The 25,069-nt window shown below is 49.8% G+C and overlaps 3 protein-coding genes across 3 annotated transcripts in view; 1 reads left to right on the top strand and 2 right to left on the bottom strand.

Annotated features, from left to right (window-relative positions):
- The window catches only part of EPS15L1 (epidermal growth factor receptor pathway substrate 15-like 1), a 59,883-nt gene extending 51,715 nt beyond the window's left edge, over nucleotides 1-8,168 (bottom strand). Inside the window, exons 1-3 of the mRNA XM_015424652.1 lie at nucleotides 7,710-8,168; nucleotides 3,120-3,209; nucleotides 2,394-2,441 (exon numbers count right to left, since the gene is read on the bottom strand). Of these exons, the coding sequence (XP_015280138.1) occupies nucleotides 2,394-2,441; nucleotides 3,120-3,209; nucleotides 7,710-8,168 (597 nt within the window). The remainder of the gene's footprint in view (nucleotides 1-2,393; nucleotides 2,442-3,119; nucleotides 3,210-7,709) is intronic.
- Nucleotides 8,167-9,002, top strand: LOC107121684 (U1 small nuclear ribonucleoprotein C-like). The gene is made up of 2 exons (XM_015424651.1): nucleotides 8,167-8,334; nucleotides 8,463-9,002. The coding sequence occupies exons 1-2, from the start codon at nucleotides 8,167-8,169 to the stop codon at nucleotides 9,000-9,002; spliced, it is 708 nt and encodes a 235-aa protein (XP_015280137.1).
- A 22-nt stretch (nucleotides 9,003-9,024) lies between these two features.
- On the bottom strand, nucleotides 9,025-24,810 carry CALR3 (calreticulin 3). Its single transcript, XM_015424659.1, has 10 exons — nucleotides 24,787-24,810; nucleotides 21,739-21,811; nucleotides 20,180-20,281; nucleotides 19,236-19,439; nucleotides 18,093-18,187; nucleotides 16,508-16,717; nucleotides 15,818-15,931; nucleotides 15,585-15,728; nucleotides 11,151-11,243; nucleotides 9,025-9,272 (listed from the first exon to the last, which is right to left on the bottom strand). Exons 1-10 carry the CDS (start codon nucleotides 24,808-24,810, stop codon nucleotides 9,090-9,092), a joined length of 1,242 nt encoding a protein of 413 aa, XP_015280145.1. The 3' UTR covers nucleotides 9,025-9,089.
- Between the last annotated feature and the right edge of the window lie 259 nt (nucleotides 24,811-25,069).

Genomic DNA, 25,069 nt, shown 5'->3' with positions numbered 1-25,069 from the left:
CAAGCCGCTCCCAGGTACTTGCAAGGTATTTAAAACCACACAAAATTGAGGGCCAGATAGTATGCATACCTTAAACCAGGAAAGGTACCACCAAATCTAAAAGTATGCCTTGTGGTTAACCCAAGTCAAGGAAACCATGAAAGGCAAAAAGGCTTCCTTTAAAAAGTGGAAGTAAACAGAAAGGAGCAGAGGTTCTGACAAAACAGTAAGCTGACAATAAGTGAAAGAAAAGGTGAGTTTGAGGAGCAGATTGCTAAAAACACTGGGTTGCATCCCATGGAAAAGATCTGCATGCACAAGAAGGGAGCGATTCCCCCAAAGAGCCCAAACTGCCCCCCGAAATGCTGTGCCTGAGGGAAGGAGGACCCGCAGGAACATCATGACAGGAGAGGGAAGGAAGTTATGCTTCCGTGCACACAATCTAGATGGGACCCGAGACCCACCAGGAGAAAGAATAAGCATTTCTTCAAATACATCAGGAGCAGGCAACCAGCCACGGAGACAGCTGGGCTGCTGGATGACAAAGAAGCGAAAGGATCGATGAAAGAAGATGGCAGAGAAACTGAATGTACTCTTTGCAACATGTCTTCACCATGGGAATATAGGGCAGATACCCACAGCAGAGCTTCTGTTTTCAGGAAGGATGTCTGAAGAACTGATTCAAATTGAGGTGGGCAAGAAATTAAGTCCTAAGATTAACGGGAAAATAAAAACGAAAAAGTCTCTCTACTCTCATACACCTGAAGCTCCTTAAGACATGCAGACTTGAAAACGTCGATCTTATAACCAGTATATATAACTTGCTGTGAAAAATCAGTCTTTGTACCAGGGGTGGGGGGAGACTAGAAAGTAACAAATGTTACATTGATTATTAAAAAGGGGTCCAAAGGAGACTGAGGAAACTACACGGGCCTGTTAGTCTCTAACATCTGTTCCAGGCAAATTAGTTGAAGCTGTTTCTACCATCTGTTCCAGGTACATTAAGCACATGGAGTTCTTTCAGCAGGTTAACAAGCATGTGGATAAGGGTGATCCAGCAGGTACCATATACACTTGGACTTCCAAAAGGCTTTTAACAAGGTCCCTCACCAAGGACTCCCAAGTAAGCATAGTAGTCATGGGATAAAAAGAAGAGTTCTCTTATGGACTAAAAATAGTTTAAATGACACAAAGCAGAGAGTAGGAATAAACTGCCATGTCCGGCCACAAGTGGAAGTGAACGGTGGGGCACCACAGGGATCTGTATTGGGATTGGGTGCTATTTAATTTGTTCATAAATGATTGGGAGTGAGTAGCGTACTGGCCATGGCTGCAGATAGCCCCAAATTACTCAGGATCGTGAAAACAAAAGTGGATTGTGACAAGCTCTAGGAGGATCTCTGCAGACTGATAGCAACAATGAAAACGAAGCTCACTGTGGCTCCTAGGAGCTGCACGCACACTGGAGGAGGAGAAAAATCCCCTATCTTTAAACCTATGTGGATGGGGTTTTAACTGGCCCAGGCTGAGAGGGAAAGATGTGAGCACTGCAGCAGATCGCCTGATGAAAATGTCAACTCAATGGGAGGCAACGGTGAAAAGGGCAAAATCCATGCAGGGGAATGGGACTGAAACGGTCAATGCTGTAATGCCCTAGTACAGGTCTATGTTACAACCTCATTTGGAATACTATGTACAGGTCTGGTCATCGTATTTTAAAAGCTGCAGCAGAAAACGCGCAGGTGGAAACCTAGATGATTAAAGGACTGGAGCAGCTTTTTAAGAAGCCTAAAGGGTCTGGGATGTCTCAGTACAGAGGAAAGATGAATGAAGGAGGATACACACAGACGTTTCAAAAATCATGCATGTGGAGGAGAAAGCGGACAGGGAACACTCCCCCCCCCCCCAAAAAACTTAGAATTCTGGGTGATGGGCAACTGATTCAGGACAGACTAAATTAAACTGCTAAAATCACTGCTAGTAGATGTAGCAATGGCAACTAGCACAGACAGCTTTAAAAGGGGGAAAGGTCAGATTCTGGAAGGAAAGACCAATCAGGGGCTGCAAGCCATGGTGACTCAAGGGAACGTCCACAGTCAGAAGCAGTAAACTGGTCTGACCCAGCAGGAGACCCCTTTCTGCGAAACGTCCACTCCAGAAAGAATGGAGGGCTGCTTGGTAACTCAGCCGCCTCTAAGCGCTGGCCAAGGTGCAGCCCAGAGGCGCTCTCTGCCTCAGTGAGCGGCCAACGATGTCTTTGCTGTGGAGACGGGAGCCTCAGTTTTAAACATGTTCCCAGAGAGGGGCCGTTCTCAGATGTGCATTTGGCATTGTGGGGGACAACACAAGAGGAGGCAGGGTTGTAAAATGGCAGAACACAGCTTTATCTTCTTCCAGACATCGTGCTTGCATACCTGCTTGTCTAGGAATCCTTTCCCCTCAGGATCTGCCAAATCCCATATCTAAGGAAATACAAAAATATAAGCCGACATTAAAAAGTCCCTTCCTCCTCCAAGCAGGGACCTTGCCAGGAAAAGCATCATTGTGTGAACTTGCTGCATGTGCCGACTAACTTTGTTTTGTACCCAGGCACATGCCCAGTCAGTTCCCTACAGCCAACCCATCCCTCATGCCCCCGTTTCTGGGGAGACCTAGACGGAATTGCCAATCTCCCATCAGAGGGTCCATCTTGTCCAGGACATGCAATCCTGTTGGGGCAGGGCCTCTCTTAGCCCCACCACCAGAATCTGGCAAACTGGACCTTCCATGTGGGCTGCGTTGCTGTGCTGCCCTTAAGGAGCACAAGGCAGAGTAGCAGCTTCTAGGAAGTCACTTGGGCACAGCTTAATTAAGCAACGTAACGTCAGGAGTTACACTGGCAATTATAAAGGTTTTTTGGGGGGAGGGAATCACAATCGTCACATTTACTTAAAAGGTTTATACCGCACCTTTCCCCCCAATGAGCCAAAGCACCTGACAGCACCAACCTGTAAGGTTCAAGAGAAAGAATCTTCTCATCCAACCAACCCCAACATACCGGGCAGAGAAGCCACCACACACAATTCTTCTCCCTTCGACAAATCATACAAACTGGGCGATGTGAAACACTCAACCCCTTTCAAAGCACACAACTAACGTACTTTTCCAAGAACGGCATCGGCAAGACCGGATTTTTTAAGGAACAAAGCAGCATCACTGGCCCCAATTCTCCCGACGCATGCTGGATCCACCTGCGAGACAAACATCGACACTGAAGGTGAGCCGGAAGGGGGTAGGGCGCAAACAGCTTCCACCGCTCAACGGGATCACACAAGAGGCATTTGCTACCCAGCAAATCAGAGAGGAAATCAGGTGTTGAAGTGGTTAGGAGGGAGAGAGAGAAACTTCAAAAACTTGCCTGTTTGTAATAGGTCTCGTACGAAGGGCTCCCAGCGGAAAGCTAAGCAAGAGGTAAAAGAAGAAAGGGTCAGAGGACATTCTTCTTTGGACCCACCAGCTAGGGCTGGCCAGAAAACCCCTCCTCCCATCATGGAATGCCACACTAGAAATGGTTCATCTCCATTTTTCAGAGAAAACAGGATTGGACGAGAACCTGGTGGAAAGCTGGGACATGAGAGCAAGCAGGCAGAGCAAACTGGCAAAGCAAGCACTGCCCTGTGCCAAGTCAGATTCCTGGACAGCCATCAGCACCAAGGAGCAGCTCACCTTCCCTACACTCTGCAGCTTCCACCCAGCAGTGCCTTCCGTTTGCCCTCCAAACACCTAGCAACACACTGGACATGGTGGGGTCTTCAAGAAGCAGCAAGGTCAGCAAAAACACATCCCCTTCACACACAGCAGAGTTCACAAGGGTTCACCAAGGCAGCCCTCCAGTTTTAGCAAGAAAGAACAGCTGATATACTGGAAAACTGATTGGTCAGGTGAAGCGATGTCCGGCTTGTATCGTCTAAGGCTTTTTTGCCAATGAGATCTGTCCAGCTGTGTGCTGGAAGAGCATTGTGGATGACCTTCGAACATGGAACATCAACAGCACAAGGCAAACAAACAAACAAAAAAAGCCTGCTAAAAATCCAAAACATTCAGTAAGAAAAGGTAAAGTATCAAAACTTGAGATGGTTTTAGCTTCCTAAAAGCAAAAGTGCTACCTTGTGTGATTACTTGGGAGTTTGGATGCACAATTAACTATTTTGTGTCTTCTTCTGAAGGCCGGAGTGCCAGGAGCGGAACGGAACCACAACCTGGCAGGTAGAGGCAGGGGAGTGGGTTTCCATTAAGCTGCATTTTAAAGGACATAGTTTATCGCACCCTGCACTTTGTGTTTGGTTGTCACTGTGTAAAGTTCAGCCAAGTCTTTTCATCCAGCTGCCTCTTTGTTTCATTAGCTTGGATATCAAGAGCAATTTTAAATACTTATGACAACTGTGCTGCTGAAGCCTTTGCTGATGTGTTTAAGTGACTTTTTTGATGTTTCTCCACGTGCTGCCAACCAACGATGTATTTTTATGAGCCTTTTTGTTATTGGTTGTATTGTGCTTTGAGAAGACATTAAATAAAATTAATTTTAAAAAAAGAGAGAGTGGGTTTCCATTTAAAAGGTAAAGATTTCCTTGCTCGAAAGCCAGTCGAGTCCGACTGTAGGGTTGCGGTGCTCATCTCCATTTCAAAGCCGAAGAGCCAGCGCTGTCCGAAGACGTTTCCGTGGTCATGTGGCCAGCATGACTAAACACCAAGGCGCACAGAATACTGTTACCTTCCCACTGAAGTGGTACCTATTTATCTACTTGCAATTTCTTGCTTTCGAACTGCTAGGTTGGCAGGAGCTGGAACTAGAGATGGGAGCTCACTCCGTCATGCGGCAACTCGGGTCTCAAACTGCTGAACTACCGACCTTCCACAGCCTGCAGTTCAGCGTCTTAACCACTTGAGCCACCGCAGTTTCCATTTAACCACAGGCAAAAGGAAAACACTGCCCGTCTACACAGCACTTTCACGTACAAAACCAGGTTAATCTGTATAATGATCTTGCAAAGTCAAGCAACATTACTCTTGCCATGCTATGGCTGTGGGGCTCAGAGGCAGCAGCTTTCCCAAAGCACATCCCTCCCCTTTGGGAGCCCCAGTCACACAACTTGGTCTCTTCACATGCTCAGGGGCTCTGCAGCTGGGGGTGAAGCTCCTGCCCTGGTGTGTACTGCAGAATAAATGATATGTCTGTCTGTTTAGGCGTGGTTTAGCTTGGGCCTTGGAAATAGGGAACATGGCCTGCAAAAGAAGGCCTCTGGGCTTCTCAGCCTCCTCCCCTTAAATCCATTTCTGCTTAGCTTATGATTTTAAAAGGATCATTTCCTGATAGTAATATCAACAAAACCTGCATGGCAACCTCTTCAAAAAAAAAAAAAAGGCATTCAAAAAACAGGACAACCAAGAGACCACCAAAAAGGAACCGAGCTGACGACAACTTCCACAAGAAAAAACTGGGAGTGTGATAGAGAGGGAGGGTCAGAAGAGCTCCCACATTCCACGTCCCCAAGGCACTTAGCATAGGAGCACTCTACCACTTTGGATCTCCATTTCATTATTTATATCTATTTACAACATCTATATCCTGCCTTTCTACCCCATCAGACCCACCAAAAACGCCAATGACTAAAGCAGCATAATAACATATACCAGAAAACCAATTTAAAAACAGAGCTAAATTACATATATAAAAGCAGACAGCAAATTACAACACAAGCCAAGAAGGAGTGAGGCAATGCCAAAGGAAACACTTGACCCACTGGCAGAAAACAGTGATAGAAGGGGACAAATGAACATTCCAGGGAGTCGGGCTGCCAGTCTTCAGGTGGGGCCTGGAGATCTCTTGGAATTACAACTCATCTCCAGACTACACAGATCAGTTCCCCTGGAGAAAATGCTTGCCTTGAAAGGGTGTTAACTCCCTCCCCAATCCCTCAAATCTCCAGGAATCTCCCAACACAGAATTGGCCAACCCTGTGGGGAAGGAGTTCCATAATTTTGGTGCCGCAACCTAGAACGTCTTTCTTGGGTTGCTGCCCCTCTAGCCTTTTAGAGTGAGGGCATCTGAAACACAGCCTCAGAGGATGGCCATTGTGGTTGGGTAGGTTCATACAGGAGTAGACAGCCCTTAAGATAAGTTAGTCCCCAACTGTATAGTGTTTTAAAGGTCAGCTCCTTGAATTGGGCCAAGAAACAAATTTGGAGTCAGTGTAAATGGACCAAGACCGGAGTAACATGGTCCCTACGGCCCACCCTTGCCAATACCCTATATCCTATTATGCCCCAGGGGCAGCCGCCATTCTTAACAGTGCCTATGTTAATGCATCTATAGCTCTTCAATAAAGTATTACCTTTCCTGATAATCGTGTACTACGTTGTTGGCTGTGGGTTCTGACATCTGCCTGCAGTATTCTAAAGCAAAGGAAGCTGACACACACTTTTCCCCAGTAGGGAGAAATTGAGTGAATTTCCAAGTGGATTTATACTGTGTGAACTGGAAAAATCCAGTTGGAAAGTGTATTGGAAGTGGATTATTTAGTGTGTGTGACCGCAGTGAAAGATGAATAAAATAAAGGCACCTTCATAGGGATTCAAAGACAAGTTTACTGAGTATGTCAACAAGTTTTACAGGTCCCATCTAAGGTACCAGAAGCTCCTCCCATAAACAAGAGCAGTGGCACTTACTGGCAAACCAGTTCTTCCCATAGTGGTAAAAACATTTCACAACTACATCTCTCCCATTTGTGTAATCATCTTGAGAAAGGGTACATCCCCAACCACAGAAACTTTCCAAGCAACACCAAGAAGTACCCACGGAGAGCTATGTTGCCTCATCATCACCCAAGATGGTAAATCTAAGCCCCACCCCAATCTGTCACATGGAATGCTGTTTTTAAAGCAAATGTGGCATCACCAAGGCAGAAACAAAAGGAAACTACTAGTGCCCCCTCTAAGCTGTGGAGTCCTGGGAGCAAAAATCCTACTTTGTGAGCTACCGGCATTAAAGTTCTGAGCCAGCGATTTGGCTACTGCATAAATTAGTTTGCTCTGGAGCCATCCTTCCTGAGCTAAGACAAAAACGTGTGAGCTGGAGGCTAAAAAACTGAGAGCTAGCTCACACTAACTCACTTTAGAGAAAACGCTGGGAACTACCCCAGAATATTTCACTCTCCCCCTAATTAAATAACAATTCTGTTAAAAGGAGAGAATGCTACTGCTTAGACCCCCTTTAACGGTGACAATAAAACAACTACCTTCTCCTGCACAAGGGCAGGAGAGAGGCTGCCCAGATGGGCAAAGGAATTGGGGATTTCCTTTCTTTCTACGAGTTTACAATACAAGCACTAGAGAGTTACACAAAATGTTCACAGAACTGATTCCCTTTAAAATGCACACACAAACAACACACAAAAAAGTATAATTTATAAATGGATTGCCATGCTAGACACCGGGCAGTAGCTGCCTCTGCGGCCAAAACTAACACAGTTCTTTCTCTGTGAGACAGCCATCAGGAATATGGGGGGGGGGGGGGTGGTTTTTTTTGCCTTGCCTCCCCTGTGCGGAGAAGGCCTGGCTCAGCTGCCTCCCTGCTTCAGGGTCTCTCTCCAAGTGAAGCCACTGGCAGAGCAGGCCAGAAGGCCGTTCCCCCAACGGTGTCTGGCCAGGCAGGGGCTGGGGCTTTGCAGGGGGGAGGCCCTCCCAGAGCGCACCGCTGGCAATGGCCTCTTCCCGTCAGGAGAGGCCAGGAGGTGGGCTTCGACGCAGGGGAGAAAGCCGCTCGCCGGGCGCCCCGGGGCAGGGCCCAAGTGCTCACTCGGGTCCGGGGAGGCCCTTCCCTGCCTGAGATCCCGGAAAGCCGCTGGCAGCTCAAGAAACGACACCAAGCGGGACGAGAAGGGAGCCAAGGCCGGCCTGCGCGGTGCGCCAGAGCGGAGCGTCCCTGAGGGTAACCTGGCAGCGCTGGGCGCCGCCGCCGCCGCCGGGCGTCCGAACCGAGCCCCTCGCTGCCTGGCGCTGAGCCGGCTCCTCCCTCCCTCCCGGAGCGCTCCCTGGGTGGATCCTCGCGACGGACGCGCAGAGGCCGGGGGAAGCCTCGTCACCCTGTGCCGCCCCGCCGCCTCGGACGCAGCCCCGCGCCTGGCCTGGCCGCTCCCCCGGTAACCGGGCATGGGCGGGCTCTCCCCTCCGCTGCCCCACAACTCGTGGCGGGGCCACTGCGGGGAGCAGACTCCGGCCTCCTCTTCCTGGGGACAGCCTGACCAGGGCGAGGACGACCCCTCCCCTCCCGCAGCCTGGCTGTCGGAAAGAGAGCCCTTCGGCACCCTTCGCTCGTGGGTGGGTGGCCGGCCGACAGAGTCGCCTCCCCGCTGGCCTGACAGAGAGGGAAGGGAGGCCCCCCAGCGCCCCCCCCCCTCCGGCGCGGGGGCTGGCGGGCGACACTCCCCCGGCTGGCTCCCCGCAAGGTCACGGCACGAGGGGAGGAGTGCCCAGCCCGGCGGGAATACCTGGCCCCAGTTCCCCCGCACGCCGGCGCTGCTGCTGCTGCCGCCGCCTCCGGCGAAAAGCCCTCCTGCAGTCTCCCCCGCCGGTTGGGGTCGGGCCCGGCCGCCTCCTTCCCTCCGTACCTGCGGCCCGCCGCCGAGAGGGATGAGCGCCGCCATCTTCCTCCTCCTCCTCCTCTCGCTCTGCCGGGAAGGGACCACAGCGCCCCTAGCGGCGGCGCGGACAGGCGCCGCGGAGGGAGGGGCGCTCACGGGCCCCCTTTCCTGCCGTTGGGAGCGGCTCCCCGCCTCGCGTTTCCTGCCCCGGGAGGGAAACGGGAAGAGCGCTGCGCGCGCACTCACACCTGCCCACCCGCGGAGGGAGGGGAAGGCGCGACGGACCGCCCAGCAGCTCCCCCCCCTCCCACCCGCGCCCGCCCAGGCAAGAAGAGGCGCCAGGCCCTGCTGCTGCGCGAACCGAGTTTTATTCAACTTCTCCGGAGCGCCTCCTTCGCCACCTAGCAGAGGGCTGGACCCCGCCGCGCTTGTCTTGTCCCTGTCGACTCCCTCCTCCTCCTCCTCCTCCTCCGATCCGCCTTATGAGCCCCCTCAGAGCTCCTCCTTCTTGGCCACAAGGGTCTGCGATGGCTGCTGCTGCTTCTGCCGCCTGGACGCTTTCTTCTTGGGCACCTCCTCGACTCGGCCCCTGCGGCGCCTCTCCTCCTCCTCTCTCGCCCTTTCCCTCTTCTTTTCTTCTTCAATTAGCTTCTGGTTCATTTTCTGCTCAGGGTGCTGAAGGAGGAAAAAAGCAAAGGGAGGAAAAAGCCAGGCTGCTGGAGCAAATTGGCACCTGGCACTACACCCAGTCACGTTGCAGCCAGCTTCTGGCGATCCCAAGGCGGTTTTGCCATTGCCTGCCTGGACTTCCTTGGTGGTCTCCCATCCGTGCACTAACCAGGGCCAACCCTGCATAGCTTCTGAGGCCTCATAAGATTAAGCAGTGAAGTGGCTGCATTTGCGGAAGATACGAAGTTGTTCAGGGTGGTGAAAACCAGGGAGGATTGTGAGGCACTCCAAAGGGCTCTGTCGAGGATGGGCGAGTGGGCGTCAAGGTGGCAAATGGGGTTCAATGTGGCCAAGTGCAAAGTGATGCACATTGGAGCCAAAAATCCTAACTATGGGGTCCGAACTGGCAGAGGTCCGAACTGGCAGAGACTGACCAAGAGAGAGATCTTGATGGGGTCCGAACTGGCAGAGACTGACCAAGAGAGAGATCTTGATGGGGTCCGAACTGGCAGAGACTGACCAAGAGAGAGATCTTGATGGGGTCCGAACTGGCAGAGACTGACCAAGAGAGAGATCTTGATGGGGTCCGAACTGGCAGAGACTGACCAAGAGAGAGATCTTGATGGGGTCCGAACTGGCAGAGACTGACCAAGAGAGAGATCTTGATGGGGTCCGAACTGGCAGAGACTGACCAAGAGAGAGATCTTGATGGGGTCCGAACTGGCAGAGACTGACCAAGAGAGAGATCTTGATGGGGTCCGAACTGGCAGAGACTGACCAAGAGAGAGATCTTGATGGGGTCCGAACTGGCAGAGACTGACCAAGAGAGAGATCTTGATGGGGTCCGAACTGGCAGAGACTGACCAAGAGAGAGATCTTGATGGGGTCCGAACTGGCAGAGACTGACCAAGAGAGAGATCTTGGAGTCGTAGATAACTCACTGAAAATGTTGAAACAGTGTGTGACTGCAATAAAAAAGGCGGAGGAGATCCATGGGGAGGAGGAGGAAAGAGCTGCAGGTGAGCCTTCTCCCCTGCCCCCCGGCACCAATGGCGAGTCCTGAGCGGCTCCCAGCCGCCGGCCCGCCAAGCCTTCTCCCGCCCCCTCCCCCCCCACGGCGGCAGCAAGACAGTTGCAAGGGCGTTCTCTGCGCACGTGCAGGGAACTCTTTTCCTTTGGGGGGGGGGATTTAACTATCCCCCGTATAGTTTTTTAAATGTTTCAGATTTTTCTGCACACCTGGGGACTGCTCCAAGTGTGCAGGAAAATCTCTCTGCCCCCCAAGTGCCCCCGATGTGTGGATTTAGATATCCGCATGGAGGGGGCAACTTGGCTATTAGATATATAGATATGGAGCAGAGGTGCATCAGTGGCTATTAGCCACAAGTTATAGATAGGGACTCCGGGGCAAGTGATGCTCTGTATTTTGGGTGCTTGGGGGGATCAATAGTGTGAGGGCTCCTAGTGTCCTGGCCTCACTGCTGGGCCTCCTGATGGCACCTGGTATTTTTGGCCACTGTGTGACAGAGTGTTGGACTGGATGGGCCATTGGCCTGATCCAACATTGGCTTCTTTTATGTTCTTATGTTCTTAAGATTGGGCCAGGCAGGGCAGGATGCCCTTGGGTGTGGCAACATGGGAAACAACTACAAGGGTTAGATCTAGCCCAACTGCCAAGACAGGAGATTATGAGACCAGAAACACAGCATTTTAATTCATCTCTCCAACCTCTAGCCCTACAGAACAAGAGACCCTGCAACTGTCTTGCTGAGTGGCAGGAAGAATAGTTTGTTCCCAGGGCTAGCCATTAAACAAAAAGGGAAGGGGGACCAAGCCCAAATTTACCCTTTGTTGAACACTCGTGTGACAAATCCAGGCCATTACCTTAGTTTCTCCCCATGTTTCATCACCAAATTCTTCTGCGTATGTTTCATCGTCTGTGATCAAGAAATTATCAAAAATTGTCCCAGATCTCACCTGCAGTTAAGAATGACAACAAACTTCAAATAGTTCATTAAAAAGAATCTCGTGTTGCACCAGTGTAACGTTTTGATCCTTGCCCTTCCTGGCTAGTGAAGGCCTGCAGGGAGAGCATTCGGGTCCCTCTGGGAGAAATTATCAACTTGTCCCCGTCTACTGGGACTTTCCCAGGGGCCCTAAAGGAGGCTGACCGCTCTTTAAAAAACCAACACTGGACCCTGTGGTCCTGGCCAGCTACTGCCCAGTGTTGAATCTACTGTTCCTGGGTAAGGTGGCTGAGAACAACTCCAAGCTTTCCTGGATGACGCTTCCATCCTCAGTCCTTTCCAGTCTGGCTTCCACCCTGGTCATGGGACGGAGAACGGCTTTGGTCGCCCTTACGGATGACCTCCATAGCCATCTGGACCGGGGCGAGTCGGCACTGCTGTTATTACTTGATCTGACAGCAGCGTTCGACATGGCTGATTATGATCTATTGACCTTGCCGACGTAGGAGCTCAGGGGACTGCCTTGCAATGGTTTTCCTCCTCTCTCCGTGATCGGGGACAGAGGGTGGCGCTGGGCGAGAGGACCTCCCTGTGATACCCACTGGAACGTGGAGTGCCGCATGGGGTGATCCTCTCACCAATGCTATTTAACATCTATATGCACCCCCCTTGCCCAGTTGGTCCGGAGGTATGGGCTGAGTTGCCATCAATATGCAGATGACATCCAGCTCTATCTGTTATTGGAAGGCCATCTATCCTCTGCCCCTGATAATTTGGCTTTGGAGGATATGGCTGGATGGTTGCGGTAGAGTCGGTTGAAGCTAAATCCATCGAATACGGAGGTCCTGTACCTGAGTTGGAAGGGAGGGGATATAGGTATCAGGCTCCCCACGCTTGAAGGGGCATCTTTGGTGCCTGCCCAGAAGGTGAGGAGTCTGGGAGTGACCCTCGATGCCTCTCTTTCCCCCCCCCCCCCAATATTTTTATTAATTTGGACGCCTCTCTTTCTATGGAGGCCCGGGTTACTGTAGCTGCCCGATCTGCCTTTTTCCATCTTCGGCAGATTAGGTTGCTGAAACCCTATCTCTCCCCCCAAGACTTGGCTAAAGTGACCCATGCAATGGTCACTTCCAGGCTTGACTACTGTAATTCGCTCTACGCAGGCTTACCCTTGAGGCTGACCCAGAAACTACAGCTGGTGCAAAATACAGCAGAGCGCCTACTAACAGCAACGCCCATGTGGGGTCACATTTGGCAGGTACTCCGCCAATTGCATTGGTTACCAGTAGAGTTCTGGATCCGCTTCAAGGTGTTGGTAATAACCTTTAAAGCCTTACACAGCCTGGGACCAACATATCTGAAGGACCACCTCTTCCCGTACATGCCCTAAAGACCATTATGGTCTAAGGATCAACACCTCCTGGTAGTCCCTGGCCCCAAACTCTTGCCTCGAACAGGGGCGGGGCTTTTTCCGCCCTGGCCCCTGCCTGGTGGAACATGCTTCCCATTGAGATCAGGGCCCTGAGGGATTTACTTCAATTCAGCAGGGCCTGCAAAGACAGAGCTGTTCCACCAGGCCTTTGGCGGAACATATATGGCCTCCACAACCACAGATATATATTTGTTATTAGCTGTGACCACCATTTTAATATTTATGAAGATGTTTTAAATTTTAATGTTATTTTATTAACACATTTTTTGTATAAATGATGTTGTTACCTGCCCTGAGACCACTTCTGGGAAAGGCAGGCTATAAATGTGAAGTAAATAAATACATTTTGTACTTATTTATTTAGTGGGCTAGAAGCAGACTGTAAAAGATCAATCCCGGAATAAAAACACTGAGGTAAAAGGAAATATTTTGGCTTGCAACAGAAAGTGGTGAAGGTAGGTGGCCAGGTGAGTCAGGGGGGAGGACATTCCACAGGCAAGGTGCAACCACCAAAAAAAAGTCCCATCTCTAGCTGCCGCCTGCCTCTCCTCTGCGTGAGGGGGGGGAGAGAGAGCAGGGTTTGCTGGGTGACCTCAGGCCAGTCCCAGTTCTCTCAGAACTCTCAGCCCCACCCTACCTCAAAAAGGGACTGTCGTGGGGAGAGGCAGGGAAGGCAACTGTAAGCCTCTTTGAGACTCTTTATGGTAAAAAAAACAACACCCAGCTCTTTTGGGAGACAAAAACCAACTCTTCTTCATCATCGCAACTTCCTGACCTGTCCGGATGATGACTTCCTTCCTCAAATGGTGGCGGAAGCTACAAGGGATCTGCTACAGACCTCCTGACCAGGATGAAGAGGTGGATGCTGCCCTCCTTGAACAGCCTGACAGGGTATCCAAACAACATGATCTGATAGCTGTGACTTCAACTTCCCTGATGTGTGCTGGGAGACAAACTCTGCAAAGCGCCCACAGTCACGCAACTTCCTGACCTGTCTGGACGACAGCTTCCTTCATCAAATGGTGGAGGAAGCTGCAAGGGGCTCAGCCATACTCAACTTAATATTGACCAACAAGCAAGAGATAGTAGATGGGATGAAGGAGGTGGGGACCTTAGGGGGAAGTGACCCTGTCCTCCTAGAATTCCTTTTTGCTTTTTGTTAGATTTCAGTAGGGCAAGACTGCTGGAAGGGAAAGGAGCAAGTGAAGGGTGGGCTCTCCTAAAACAAGAGGTTTTGCAAGCTCAAGCTGTCAGTATGAACTCAACATAGTAGGGGATCCAAGAAGCCAACGTGGATGAACAGAGAACTGCGTGATGTGCTAAGGGAGAAAAAGGAAATGTTCAAGAAATGGAGGCAAGGGCATACCTCTAAAGAAGAGTATCTGCAGCTTGCTAGGCATTGTTGGTCAGCCATCAGAGAGGCCAAAGCTCACAGTGAGCTAAAGCTGGCCGGGGAGGCTCGCTACAACAAGAAACTCTTCTTCAGATATGTGAGGAGCAAATGCAAGATGAAAGAGGCAATGGGCCCACTGTTGGGTGAAAATGGAGAAACTCTGACAGAGGACAGAGAGAAAGCAGAAAGATTCAATGCCTATTTTGCCTCAGTTTTGTCCCTGAAGAAGAGAACAGGCTCATCTAGAGATGGTAGTAGGCAAGTCACAGCATCTGGGCTGCTGGTTGACATGGACAGACAGGTAGCTGAGAAGCACCTGGCTGCATTGGATGAGTACAGATCCCCCAGACCAGATGTTATGCACCTGAGAGTGCTCAAAAAACTTTCTAGAGCTGGGGTGTCAGGGAGCTAACCACCTCCCTAGGCAGCTGGTTCCACCTTAGAACCACTCTGACCATGAAAAAGGTTTTCCTAATATCCAGCCAGTATCTTTCTGCATTTAATTTAAACCTGTTGCTTCGGGTCCTATCCTCTGCTGCCAACTGGAACAGCTCCTTGCCCTCCTCCAAATGACAGCCTTTCAAATATTTAAAGAGAGCAATCATGTCCCCCCTCAATCTCCTCCAAACTAAACATTCCCAAGGCCCTTAGCCTTTCCTCGTAGGGCTCAGTCTCCAGACCTCTGATCATCCTGGTCGCTCTCTTCTGCACCCTCTCGATTTTGCCAACATTCTTTCTGAAGTGAGGCCTCCAGAACTGCACACAGGTGCAGCCTGACCAAGGCAGTGTACACAGGGGCTATGACCTCTTACGATTTCAATGCTATGGCCCTTCTAATACAACCCAGGACTGAGTTTGCCTTTTTTTGCCACCGCATCACACTGACTGTTCATATTTCATTTACAGTCCACTCTTACCCCAAGATCTCTTTCGCATACACTACTCCCTAGAATCGTATCCCCCATCCAGTATTTGTGCTTGACATTTTTGTGGCCCAGATGTAATACTGTGCATTTATCATTGTTGAACTGCATCCTGTTTGCAACTACCCACTTCTCCAAAGTATTCTGGTCTTGTTGAAGTTGAACTGTATCTTCTTGGGTGTTTGCTACTCCTCCCAATTTGGTATCATCAGCAAATTTAATGAGTAGCCCCCTTCTACCCCTTCATCCAGATCGGGGGTGGCCGAACTGTGGCTCGGGAGCCGCATGTGGCTCTTTCACACATATTGTGCGGCTCCTGGCAGGGCGGCTGGAGAAGCTAATAATCATTAGCAAACAAATATCATTGGACAAATACATATCATTATCAATATCTGCTTTTACCACTTTTGTTATTATTTTTGGCAGCCTCATTTAATGTTAATAAAAAACAAATTTGCATATTTCCCAGTAGAAACCATGTAATATTTGTTCATGTCCTGTGGCTCTCAAACATCTGATGTTTATTCTATGTGGCTCTTATGTTAAGCAAGTTTGGCCACCCCGGGTATAAACTTTAAAAAGAAACGCAGAAACACAACTGACCTGCCAAAGATCAAGGCCAATAACACTTATGTTCCCGTAGACTGAAATGCTCTCATCAGGCACATAGGCTGGATTCTCAATTTGCGGATGGGGCCAAATACCTCTGTAGTTTGGATTTGGGATCTTCCTGGGCTGCCATTCCCCCTGAAACAAACCAAAGTTTCTGAACACTCACTGCCAAAGTGTCTATCAAGCCCTTCAGAGTCTTCCACAGTCAAACAATAGTACTGTACCCTGTAGAGCGGATTCTTGAGCAGGGGGGGTTGCCAGACACCCTGTTTAACATCATCCCAGTCTTTAGGTTTCTCAGCACTGTTGTCCACGATGTATTCAGCAACATTCCAATCCTGGGGGAGAGAAAAAAGGAAGGAAGAGGTTACGTTTTGCACTGAAGTACACCAGCTGTTCTCGTGGAGGCAACATTATCTGACAGTCACAAGGAATATTACGCAGAGAAGGAAGTGAACCGTTTTCACAATGAATGGGGAGATAAAGTAATGACTGGTTTCTGGAAGCTGCTCCAGGGCAGGAAACAGAAAGAAGCTCTCTTCCGTAATACCAGCTCACTTCACAAATGGGGAAGTCAGCCGGTAAGGAAACTGTCCAAACTGGTGCTTCTTATTTTCTGCTTCAACCCCACACCCCCAAGAGAGACAGTGATGGATAAAGAAGTCCTTGCAACATGGTGTCCTCCTCCCCCTTATCTCAGTCTGATCTCAGTCTCTGTCTCTTTGAGCACCTTCTCAGGTAGGCCACAGAGAGGAAGATTGGCTTGAATCTGTACCTTCCTGAGAGGATGCATTTAATTATTTCCCAACTGTCTGGAGTTTCCACAGCTGAGACCTGACAACAGAATACATCTAATTTAGCTAAGGTGACTCTTGGTTGTCTAGTAACACTTGTCTGCATGAGCAGGCATATACCTCTGGCTTGGTGTCCTCTGGATCATCAATTTCAGGTTCATCTCCCCAATCCTCCGGTTTCTTCACTTTTGGGTCATTTATTCTCCGTGGAGGTAAGAAGTCCCAGTCATCTTCCAAAATGCCTGAGGCAACTATTTCATTATCAATTTTCACTTCATACGTGTGGTCTGGTCTTAAGATTAGTGTATATAAATGAGTAAATCCATCAACCTAAAACAGAGAATGGAAAGAAAAAGACCATTATCTACTATAACCAGCACCGATCAAACAGATTCTAGATATGTTGTTGAAGGCTGGAGTTCATTAGTTGTTATAGATTTTCTGGGCTGTATGGCCGTGGTCTTGGCATTGTAGGACCTGACGTTTTGCCAGCAGCTGTGACTGGCATCTTCAGAGGTATAACACAGAAAGATGTGGAGTACTCTCTGTGTCAATGTGAGAAGAAAAATGGTAGGCAGGTAATTTATATCTACTCAGGAAGGTGGGGTAGGGCTGAGTCATTATTTTGTAGGAGTTTTCCAGGCTGTGACATGCTAATAGAGGTGCTTTCCTGAGGAGGTTCTTTTGCATATGGATTGGCTGTTGAAATTCTAATCTTATCTGTAGTGCTGTTGTAAAATGTAGAGCATTTTGTGTTTTTCAGGACAGGAAACCATGCCCTATTTATTTTTAAACTCTCTTCTTTCCTGTTGAAATTGTATTTATGTTTATGAATTTCAATGGCTTCCCTGTGTAATCTGACATGGTAATTGGATGTGTTGTCCAGCATTTCAGTGTCTTGGAATAAGGTACTGTGTTCTGTCAGCCACTGCTGATTTTTCAGGCTGGCCAAGTCTGCAATGTCTTTCATGCTCTTTTATTCTTGTCTGGATGCTGTGCTGTGTGGTCCCGATGTAAACTTGTCCACAACTGCAGGGTATGCTATCTGCAGGAGTATACTGCATCAATCCCCTCCACACACACACTGCTTACAACATATCCACTGTAAAAAGAAACAACAGGCAGACTAGGACCAGACTATCTTTTTCTGTACAAGTGGGGGCCGGCAAAACTCGTGGGGAGGGAAATCCCCTCCCTCCCCTCCCATGCTGAGCCTTGGAGCCCAGTGGTGGCGGCGAGAGCAGCCCCAATGGCTCCCAGCATCCACTATGGCAGCAACAGGTCCTCAAATGTCTCCTGGTGTGTGCCACTGCCATGCTTACACACAGAATGCTATTTTACTTTTCAGGGGATTTTAAAAAACATTTTTTAAAATGTACAGATTTTTTGGCAAACCTGGAAAATCTGTTTAGCCTCCATGTGGCCCGGATCCGACAATTTAGCTATCTGCAGATGGGGGCCACGAGTAGCTATATAAGGTCTAGTGGCCAGAAGGAAGATTGTCCAAAAGCTAAAGCAGTAGGCAGCAAAGAATCGCACATGTAAATTAACACACCAAAGCAACACATGCTACTGAAGCCATCTCCATAATTGGCATTCAGGGAACTGCCAGATGGCACAGCTGCCACCCACACAAGACTTCTAACACTGGAAGACTTTGAAAAAATAGAGTTCCGCAGTATTTAGAAACATTTGTGGTACTTACTTTGCATCTAATTTGTTTCTTATTGGGATAAAATTTGCTCTTGTAGTTTAAAATGACATGGACTTTCTTTGTATCGGATCCACAAATATCAGGTCCTGAAGAACGAGAACACAGTTTACTTCTCCTGTGCTGTCTTCAGCTTTTGCCAGGCTCCCTGCCCACACTTCCCCCCCCCAAATACTTTGCACAACCCCATCTGAACTCTCAGATAAAGAGGGCTTGGGTTGATGACTACGTGCCACACCAGGGTATCTCAAGACTTAAGCTGGCATCTCCATGAGCTACTCCAGCATTTCTGGACTGGAGCTGGTGGCCAGCCCTGCCTCACGTAACTGTTACACAGGCAGAGAAGTGGGAGAGGCCAGGGTGTGCCATGAGTGGAGCTGGATTTAAGTCAGCAGTTGATGCCTCTCCTGTCCCAGGCCACTATGGACTTTTCTACAAATCTGGAAAATCTGTTTAGCCACCATGTGGCCCAGGAAAGGGGAAAAAAGAGTTGTTCCACCTTCCACCTCCCAAATGCTAAATATAACCAATTGTATCCTGCCCCAGCACCCAGTTGCAGCCCCCCCACACACACACACACTACATAAATCCCAGCCAGGACACCAATAGCTCAAATGATAGGACATGATATCACCCCAGCCTAGGACATGAACACCAGAGCACTGAGCCTGGCTAATGGGAACAGCACCTAATGGGCCCTTAGCACAAATACCCTAAAGAGAGAATATTATGACTGCATTTGATTAGCACTGCTCTGCTCAGAACTCTTACAGGTACTTCCCCCAGGACAATGCTGGTGGGTGGGTGCATCAGGGTCTTAGGACGGGGCAATCCATAACACAAGTTACTCCTCCTCTCTAGCATTAATCCAGAATTACAATCCAAGGACGTTATCCACCAAGAAACTCTCTGGCACTATACTCCTATGGAATCATACTCAAAATCTAATAGGAGTTTCCTGAGGGGTTCCATTGGATTGATTTTAAAGAAACTCTCAGAAAACTGCACACTCCTTTTGATAATCAGATAGTTTTTATAGGTTTAGACTTCCTCTCTTTAGGTTTTTACTCTACTTGTCCACAATTGGTTTACTACACAGAGGCAATGTCTAATGTGGCCTTAAGGCAATCAACTCACCAAACATGATATAGTACTGCGATTCTCCACTCATGTTCTTTTGGTTCAGGTTAGAGGGGAATATTTTCACATAACCACCACCACAGTCTATCTTCTGTTCATGCTTTACTGTATACTGGATTACCAGAGGCTTTCCTTTATTACTGAATGGTTTAAACCGTGATGAAATAGCATAAAATTTTAAATTTTCACTCGTTTGCAGACCTGCAGCACAAAATTAGATGTCTCAGACATGTAAACTAGTATTGTAAACTATTTTACCAATCAATACCATTAAGTACTGTGTTTCTGTTTATGCAATACTGTGTGCTGCATGGTGTAACATGTCATGTTTAACACCAGTTTGGTGTAGTGGTTAAGTGCGTGGACTCTACTCTGGGAGAACCAGATTTGATTCCCCACTCCTCCATTTGCAGCTGCTGGATGACTTTGGGCAAGCCATAGTTCTGTCAGAGCTGTTATCTGAAAGGACAGTTCTGGAAAGAGCTCTCTCAGCCCCACCTATCTCACAGGGTGTCTATTGGGGGAAGGGGATGGAAAAGGAGATTGTAAACAGCTCTGAGACTCTGAGTGAAGGGTGGGGTATAAATCTAATCTCCTTCTTCATCTGCCTATTTCTTAGTTTATTCATTATTGAATCCTACTGACTGCATTGATTTACATGGTATAGCGTGTCTTGAGAAACATGGGCTATAAATAAACATAAATAAATAAATATATTTATAAGAATGAACATAGCTCTGATGGGGGGCTAAAACTATGATTAATATTTACAAATTACTACCCAGTGGTGGTCCCAACACACTACATGGGCAGAGGGGGCCATTGGTTTGCACAAATACAGTACTGGAAGAAGCCTTTGGTTATTTATCAACCTGTTACAAGCACAGAAACACCAGAACTGATGTTGCCTTTACAATCATCCTCAGATAGAATTCTCAAACCTTTATCTGCTTCTGGATCTCCATAAAAACTCCCAGCAGTTAACCTAAACTTCCCATAATTTGATTTATGCTGAGACAACACCCATCTCTCCTGCCATTTTGCTGTTATAAAACAGAAAACAAAAGAATTTGTCACCAGAGGTAAACATTTGTCATTTAATGCTAATTCCCCCACAACAATTTGGTAGATGGGTGGTAAAATAAGAGACAAGTGCAGGCCAAAAGAACATCATCACCAGCAGCTTGACACAACATATTGTTTCTGTTGTGAGTCTGTAAGGTGCCACTAGACTTCTATTTTGTTTATGGATGAAGGCGCTAGCTGGAACAATTAAGGACTGGTGGTGAGAGGCCACTGCCCAACTGGGCTCCAAAACACTTGATACCTTTTCCCTCCCTGATCACTCTGGACTTTAAAGGATTGACTGCAGTCATTTCTAACTGTCCTAAACCAGTGTGGGAGGCAAATTCTTGGCTGAAAATCAACACATCACATAAAGAGATGGCAGATTAATACAACCTATTAATACAGAAGCATCATTATTGCAAGCTGCCATCTCAACAAATGATCACATATAAGACCCCTGGCTCAAAGCCTAAGACAAGTTAAGCAAGATGGGTGGCTGTGTTAGTCTACAGCTGTAGAACAGGGCAACAGTCCTGGAGCACCTTAAGGACTAACAACATTTGTGGCTTTCATAAGCCACAGCTCACTTCGAAGACTTAACAAAATTTGAGGCAGGGTCACTTCGACTTACGACAGCTCCCACAACTTTTGTTGGTCTTTAAGGAGCTGCGGTGGCTCAAGTGGTTAATACGCTGAACTGCAGGCTGTGGAAGGTCGGTAGTTCAGCAGTTTGAGACCCGAGTTGCCGCATGACGGAGTGAGCTCCCATCTCTAGTTCCAGCTCCTGCCAACCTAGCAGTTCGAAAGCAAGAAATTGCAAGTAGATAAATAGGGACCACTTCGGTGGGAAGGTAACAGCGTTCCGTGCGCCTTGGTGTTTAGTCATGCCGGCCACATGACCACGGAAATGTCTTCAGACAGCGCTGGCTCTTCGGCTTTGAAACGGAGATGAGCACCGCAACCCTAGAGTCGGATTCGACTGGCTTTCGAGCAAAGGAACCTTTACCTTTTTAAGGTGCTACTGGCCTCTTGCTCTTTTCTACAAGTCAAGACGGCACCGTACAAGAGCCACTTCAAAGTCACTTTCTGTAGCGGTGCTTCCAGGGGAAATGCCCTTCTCCCCCTAATCAAAGGGTCAATCACATGGTCTAGGGTTGCCAACTCCGGGTTGGAAAACTCCTTGAGATCTGGAAGATGGAGCCCCCAAAGCTGCCATTTCATCCAGAGGAACTGATCTCTAGAGTTTGTTGTTTAGAGTTGTAATTCCGGGAGATCTCCAAGCCCCACACGGAGATTGGCAACCCGGCGTTCCTTTTCGGGGGAGAACCAAATGGGAAAGTGCTTGCGGGAATAACAATCCCCAGTTGGGGGGGGGGGGGGGGGGGGGGGTTATTCCCACTGGCGGGCGGCCGCCCCCTCCTCAGGCCTCCACCTCCGTCCAAAAACTGCTCCCGGAAATGTACAGTGCCGAGGGCCGGCAGGGCCAGGAGCCAGAGCAGGGCGAGCTGCCCGTTGGAGGGCGGCATGTGGGCGGACGGAGCCGGACCAGGCTAACGGCTGTCCGCTCACCAACCGCCCCAGCAGTTGCACCCTCCCCCACACCGCCCTCTCGGAGTCCGGCGGCTTGCTTTTTCTGCCACCGCCGAGACAGATGCCCCGCCCTCACACCGGTTAGTCCCGCCCCCCAGCCTCAGAGCCGGCGTTGGTAGGTCCACCGTTCCGCTCCTCACTCTCACCACATGTCCGTCACGCTCCGGGAAGCGCCACCCCCCCCCCTATAGATGGGTGTTGGAAGCGCTCGGGCGGCCTGTAACGACCACTCCCTCGTGACGTTTTTCTCTCTGACTGGCTGTCCTGGCTGTCCCGCCTCCAGACCCTCAACCAACAAGAGAGCGCAGCGGCACGCAGGGTTAGTTGCTAAGTGACTGGGACGAGGAGCCGGCGGGGCCCTGCGGCGATGCGACGGGAGGAAGGGAGGCGCGCGGCGGGGGCGCAGGCCCGGCTGGCGACGGGGGCGCGGGTGAGGGGCCGGAGTCTGGGTGCGAGCCGTGGTGACGCCATGTCTGCCCCGTAGGGCTGGAGGGGCGTCTTCCCCCGCTCTGTCCTCCTGGGGGATCGGGATTCCTGCCTTGGTGAAAGAAACCCCACATGACCGTTCTTCTGAGCTCGTGCAGAGTGCTTTGGAGACTCCCTTCTTTCTTTCTTTCTTCCTAGGAATCACGAGCCGCTTCCTCCTTCTCGCTGCAGGAGGCTCCTGACCTTAGACCTGGCCTGGCACCCTGGAGCAGCAGCCGCGGCCGTCTCGCCTCGATGGGGGCAAGTGAGCTGGAGAGCGAGCACTGGACTGACGACATGGCCCCTCTACCGCCCCGCAGCAGCCGGTTCCTGAAGCAAAAGACCAGCAGTCGTCGCGCGAGCCTTGGGGCTGGACAAACAGAGCTCGGTCCTCCTGCTGCTGCTGCTGCAAGGCCGAGCCCAAGCGCTGCCTCCCAGGGAAGGGCAAGTGCCGTTCTCCAGAAACTGGCACAAATAGAGAGCAAGCTCCAGAGGCGCAAGGCCAGGCTGGGCACAGGCAGCTCTGCTGCTGCCCGACAGATGCTGATCGATGATGAAGAGCTTTCCTGGAGCAAGTCAAGCCAAGGCCATGAGCAAGGAGCAGGAGGGCTCCGCTATCTGAAGACAGATGCTGCCAGGCCAAAGGAAACCCCAGCACCTGGCATAGGCCAAAGCAAAAACAGAGCTGGCCTTGGCAGGGAGGGGGAAGACACAGGACACTTATTGGATGCCTCCAGTAAGCACAAGAGGCAGAACAGCACGTCCCAGTCCAGGCTGGGGGGGAAGGTAATTTGGCAGACTACTGCAGGTTCAGCCTCTCTGGTTTCATTCCTGAAAATGCTTACTGACATCAGCTCCCTTGTGGGTGGGCTTGTTTGTTCTTGTCCTGGCAACACCTTGCCAACAATGGACTCCTTAGAACAACCTTGCTTTTTAGTGGCTGCCATAACTCAGTATAATAAGGACCGCTATATGGCTGAGTTGAGATTTCAAGCCCTTTAACTTATCCAGTAGTGTCTTGAAAGCCCTTGCTTGGAACTGAAACTTGAAATTCACCATGCCTGGCTGGAACTGTGCTCAGATGTTGGTGTGGCTCTGTGAGATCCTTAAAGGTGCCACTGGACTCAAACTTTGTTCTGTTGCTTCAGACCAACAGGGCTACCCGTCTGAATCCATTGAAAGTGCATTGTGTTGACTGGATTGTGCCTGTTCCACTGGCATGTGTCAGGCAAGACAGGGCTGGTTTGGCTGTTCCATGTTAAGGAAAACATTTTCTTCTTTCATTATTTTTCAAAGCTGAATATTAGTTAAATAAGTACACGTGCCCCTTTCTTCACTCCTTTTCAGCCTTTCCGGAATAGTCAGCTCAATGTGCCTACAAGAACACCTCCTTCTCCTCCCATCAGAAGACCATCTCCACCTGGCAGAAGTTCCCCGAAGAGGCTTCTTCACAGTGCTCCCTCCCCACCAAGCAGGAATACACCTGTGTCCAGTGGGGGGACTTCACCTTCCTCATCTTCATCCATCAATGACAGCCTTGCAGGAAGAGCTTCCCCTAAAGTGACTGGGAGGTCTTTGTCTGAAGGAAGCATCATCCGATCTCTGGATGAGCTCTTCTCGGCTGCAGCTGACGGCCAGGGCTCCTCCAGCAGCGGTGAGTCACTTGGGTCCAGGGGGAGAAAAACAGAACGGCAAAGTAGAGCCCAAGGCTAACCCCTCTCAGATGACTGCTTTGTGAGCCTCCTAACAGTGGGCAAAAGGAGGCAGTGAAGGCAGGGCAGGCAAAGAGACAGCCAGTTTGGTGTACTGGTTAAGTGCGCGGACTCTAATCTGGGAGAACCAGGTTTGATTCCTCACTCCTCCACTTGCAGCTGCTGGATGACCTTGGGCAAGCCATAGTTCTGTCAGAGGTGTTCTTGAAAAAGAGCAGTTTCTGTCAAGAGCTCTCTTAGCCCCACCTACCTCACAGGGTGCCTGTTGTGGGGAGGGGGAAGGGAAAGGAGTTTGTAAGCCGCTCTGAGACTCCTTTAGGTAGCGAAGGGCGGGGTATAAATCCAATCTCTTCTTCTTCTTTGACCATTGTTTTCAAAATGGGAAGTGACTGGAGAGAGGTGCCGGTTTCCCACCGTGGCTGAGCACTGCTTTTCATGCAGTGATCCAGCAGTTGTCAGAATCCACACAGTCGCCTGTGAGGACTGCCCACGCCATAAGCAGTCATCCTTCTTCCAAAGCATTTTCAACCCTCGAAGAAGAAGAAGAGAAGAGGTTGGATTTATACCCCGCCCTTCACTATACTAAGGAGTCTCAGAGCGGCTTACAATCTCCTTTCCCTTCCTCTCCCCTAGGTGGGGCTGAGAGAGCTCTCTTGAGAATTGCTGGTGAGAGAACAGCTCTGAAAGAACTTGTAACTGACCTGAGGTCACACCAGCAGCTGCATGTGGAGGATCATAGAATCACAGAGTTGGACGGGGCCATACAGGCCATCTAGTCCAGCCCCCTGCTCAATGCAGGATCAGCAGGAGTATCCCTGACAGGTGTTTGTCCAGCTGTTGCTTAAAGACTGCCAATGAGGGGGAGCTCACCACCTCCCTAGGCAGTTGATTCCACTGTTAACAAAGGCCCATCCAGTCCAACACTCTGTGTCACACAGTGACCAGAAATACCAGGTGCCATCAGGAGGTCCACCAGTGGGGTCAGGACATTAGAAG

The sequence above is a fragment of the Gekko japonicus genome, unplaced genomic scaffold (genome assembly GCF_001447785.1).
Source record: "Gekko japonicus isolate JY-2015 unplaced genomic scaffold, Gekko_japonicus_V1.1 scaffold596, whole genome shotgun sequence".
In the NCBI taxonomy this organism is placed as follows: domain Eukaryota; kingdom Metazoa; phylum Chordata; class Lepidosauria; order Squamata; family Gekkonidae; genus Gekko; species Gekko japonicus.
Note: the sequence above shows the minus strand (reverse complement) of the source record. Positions and strands in the feature narration are given on the sequence as shown.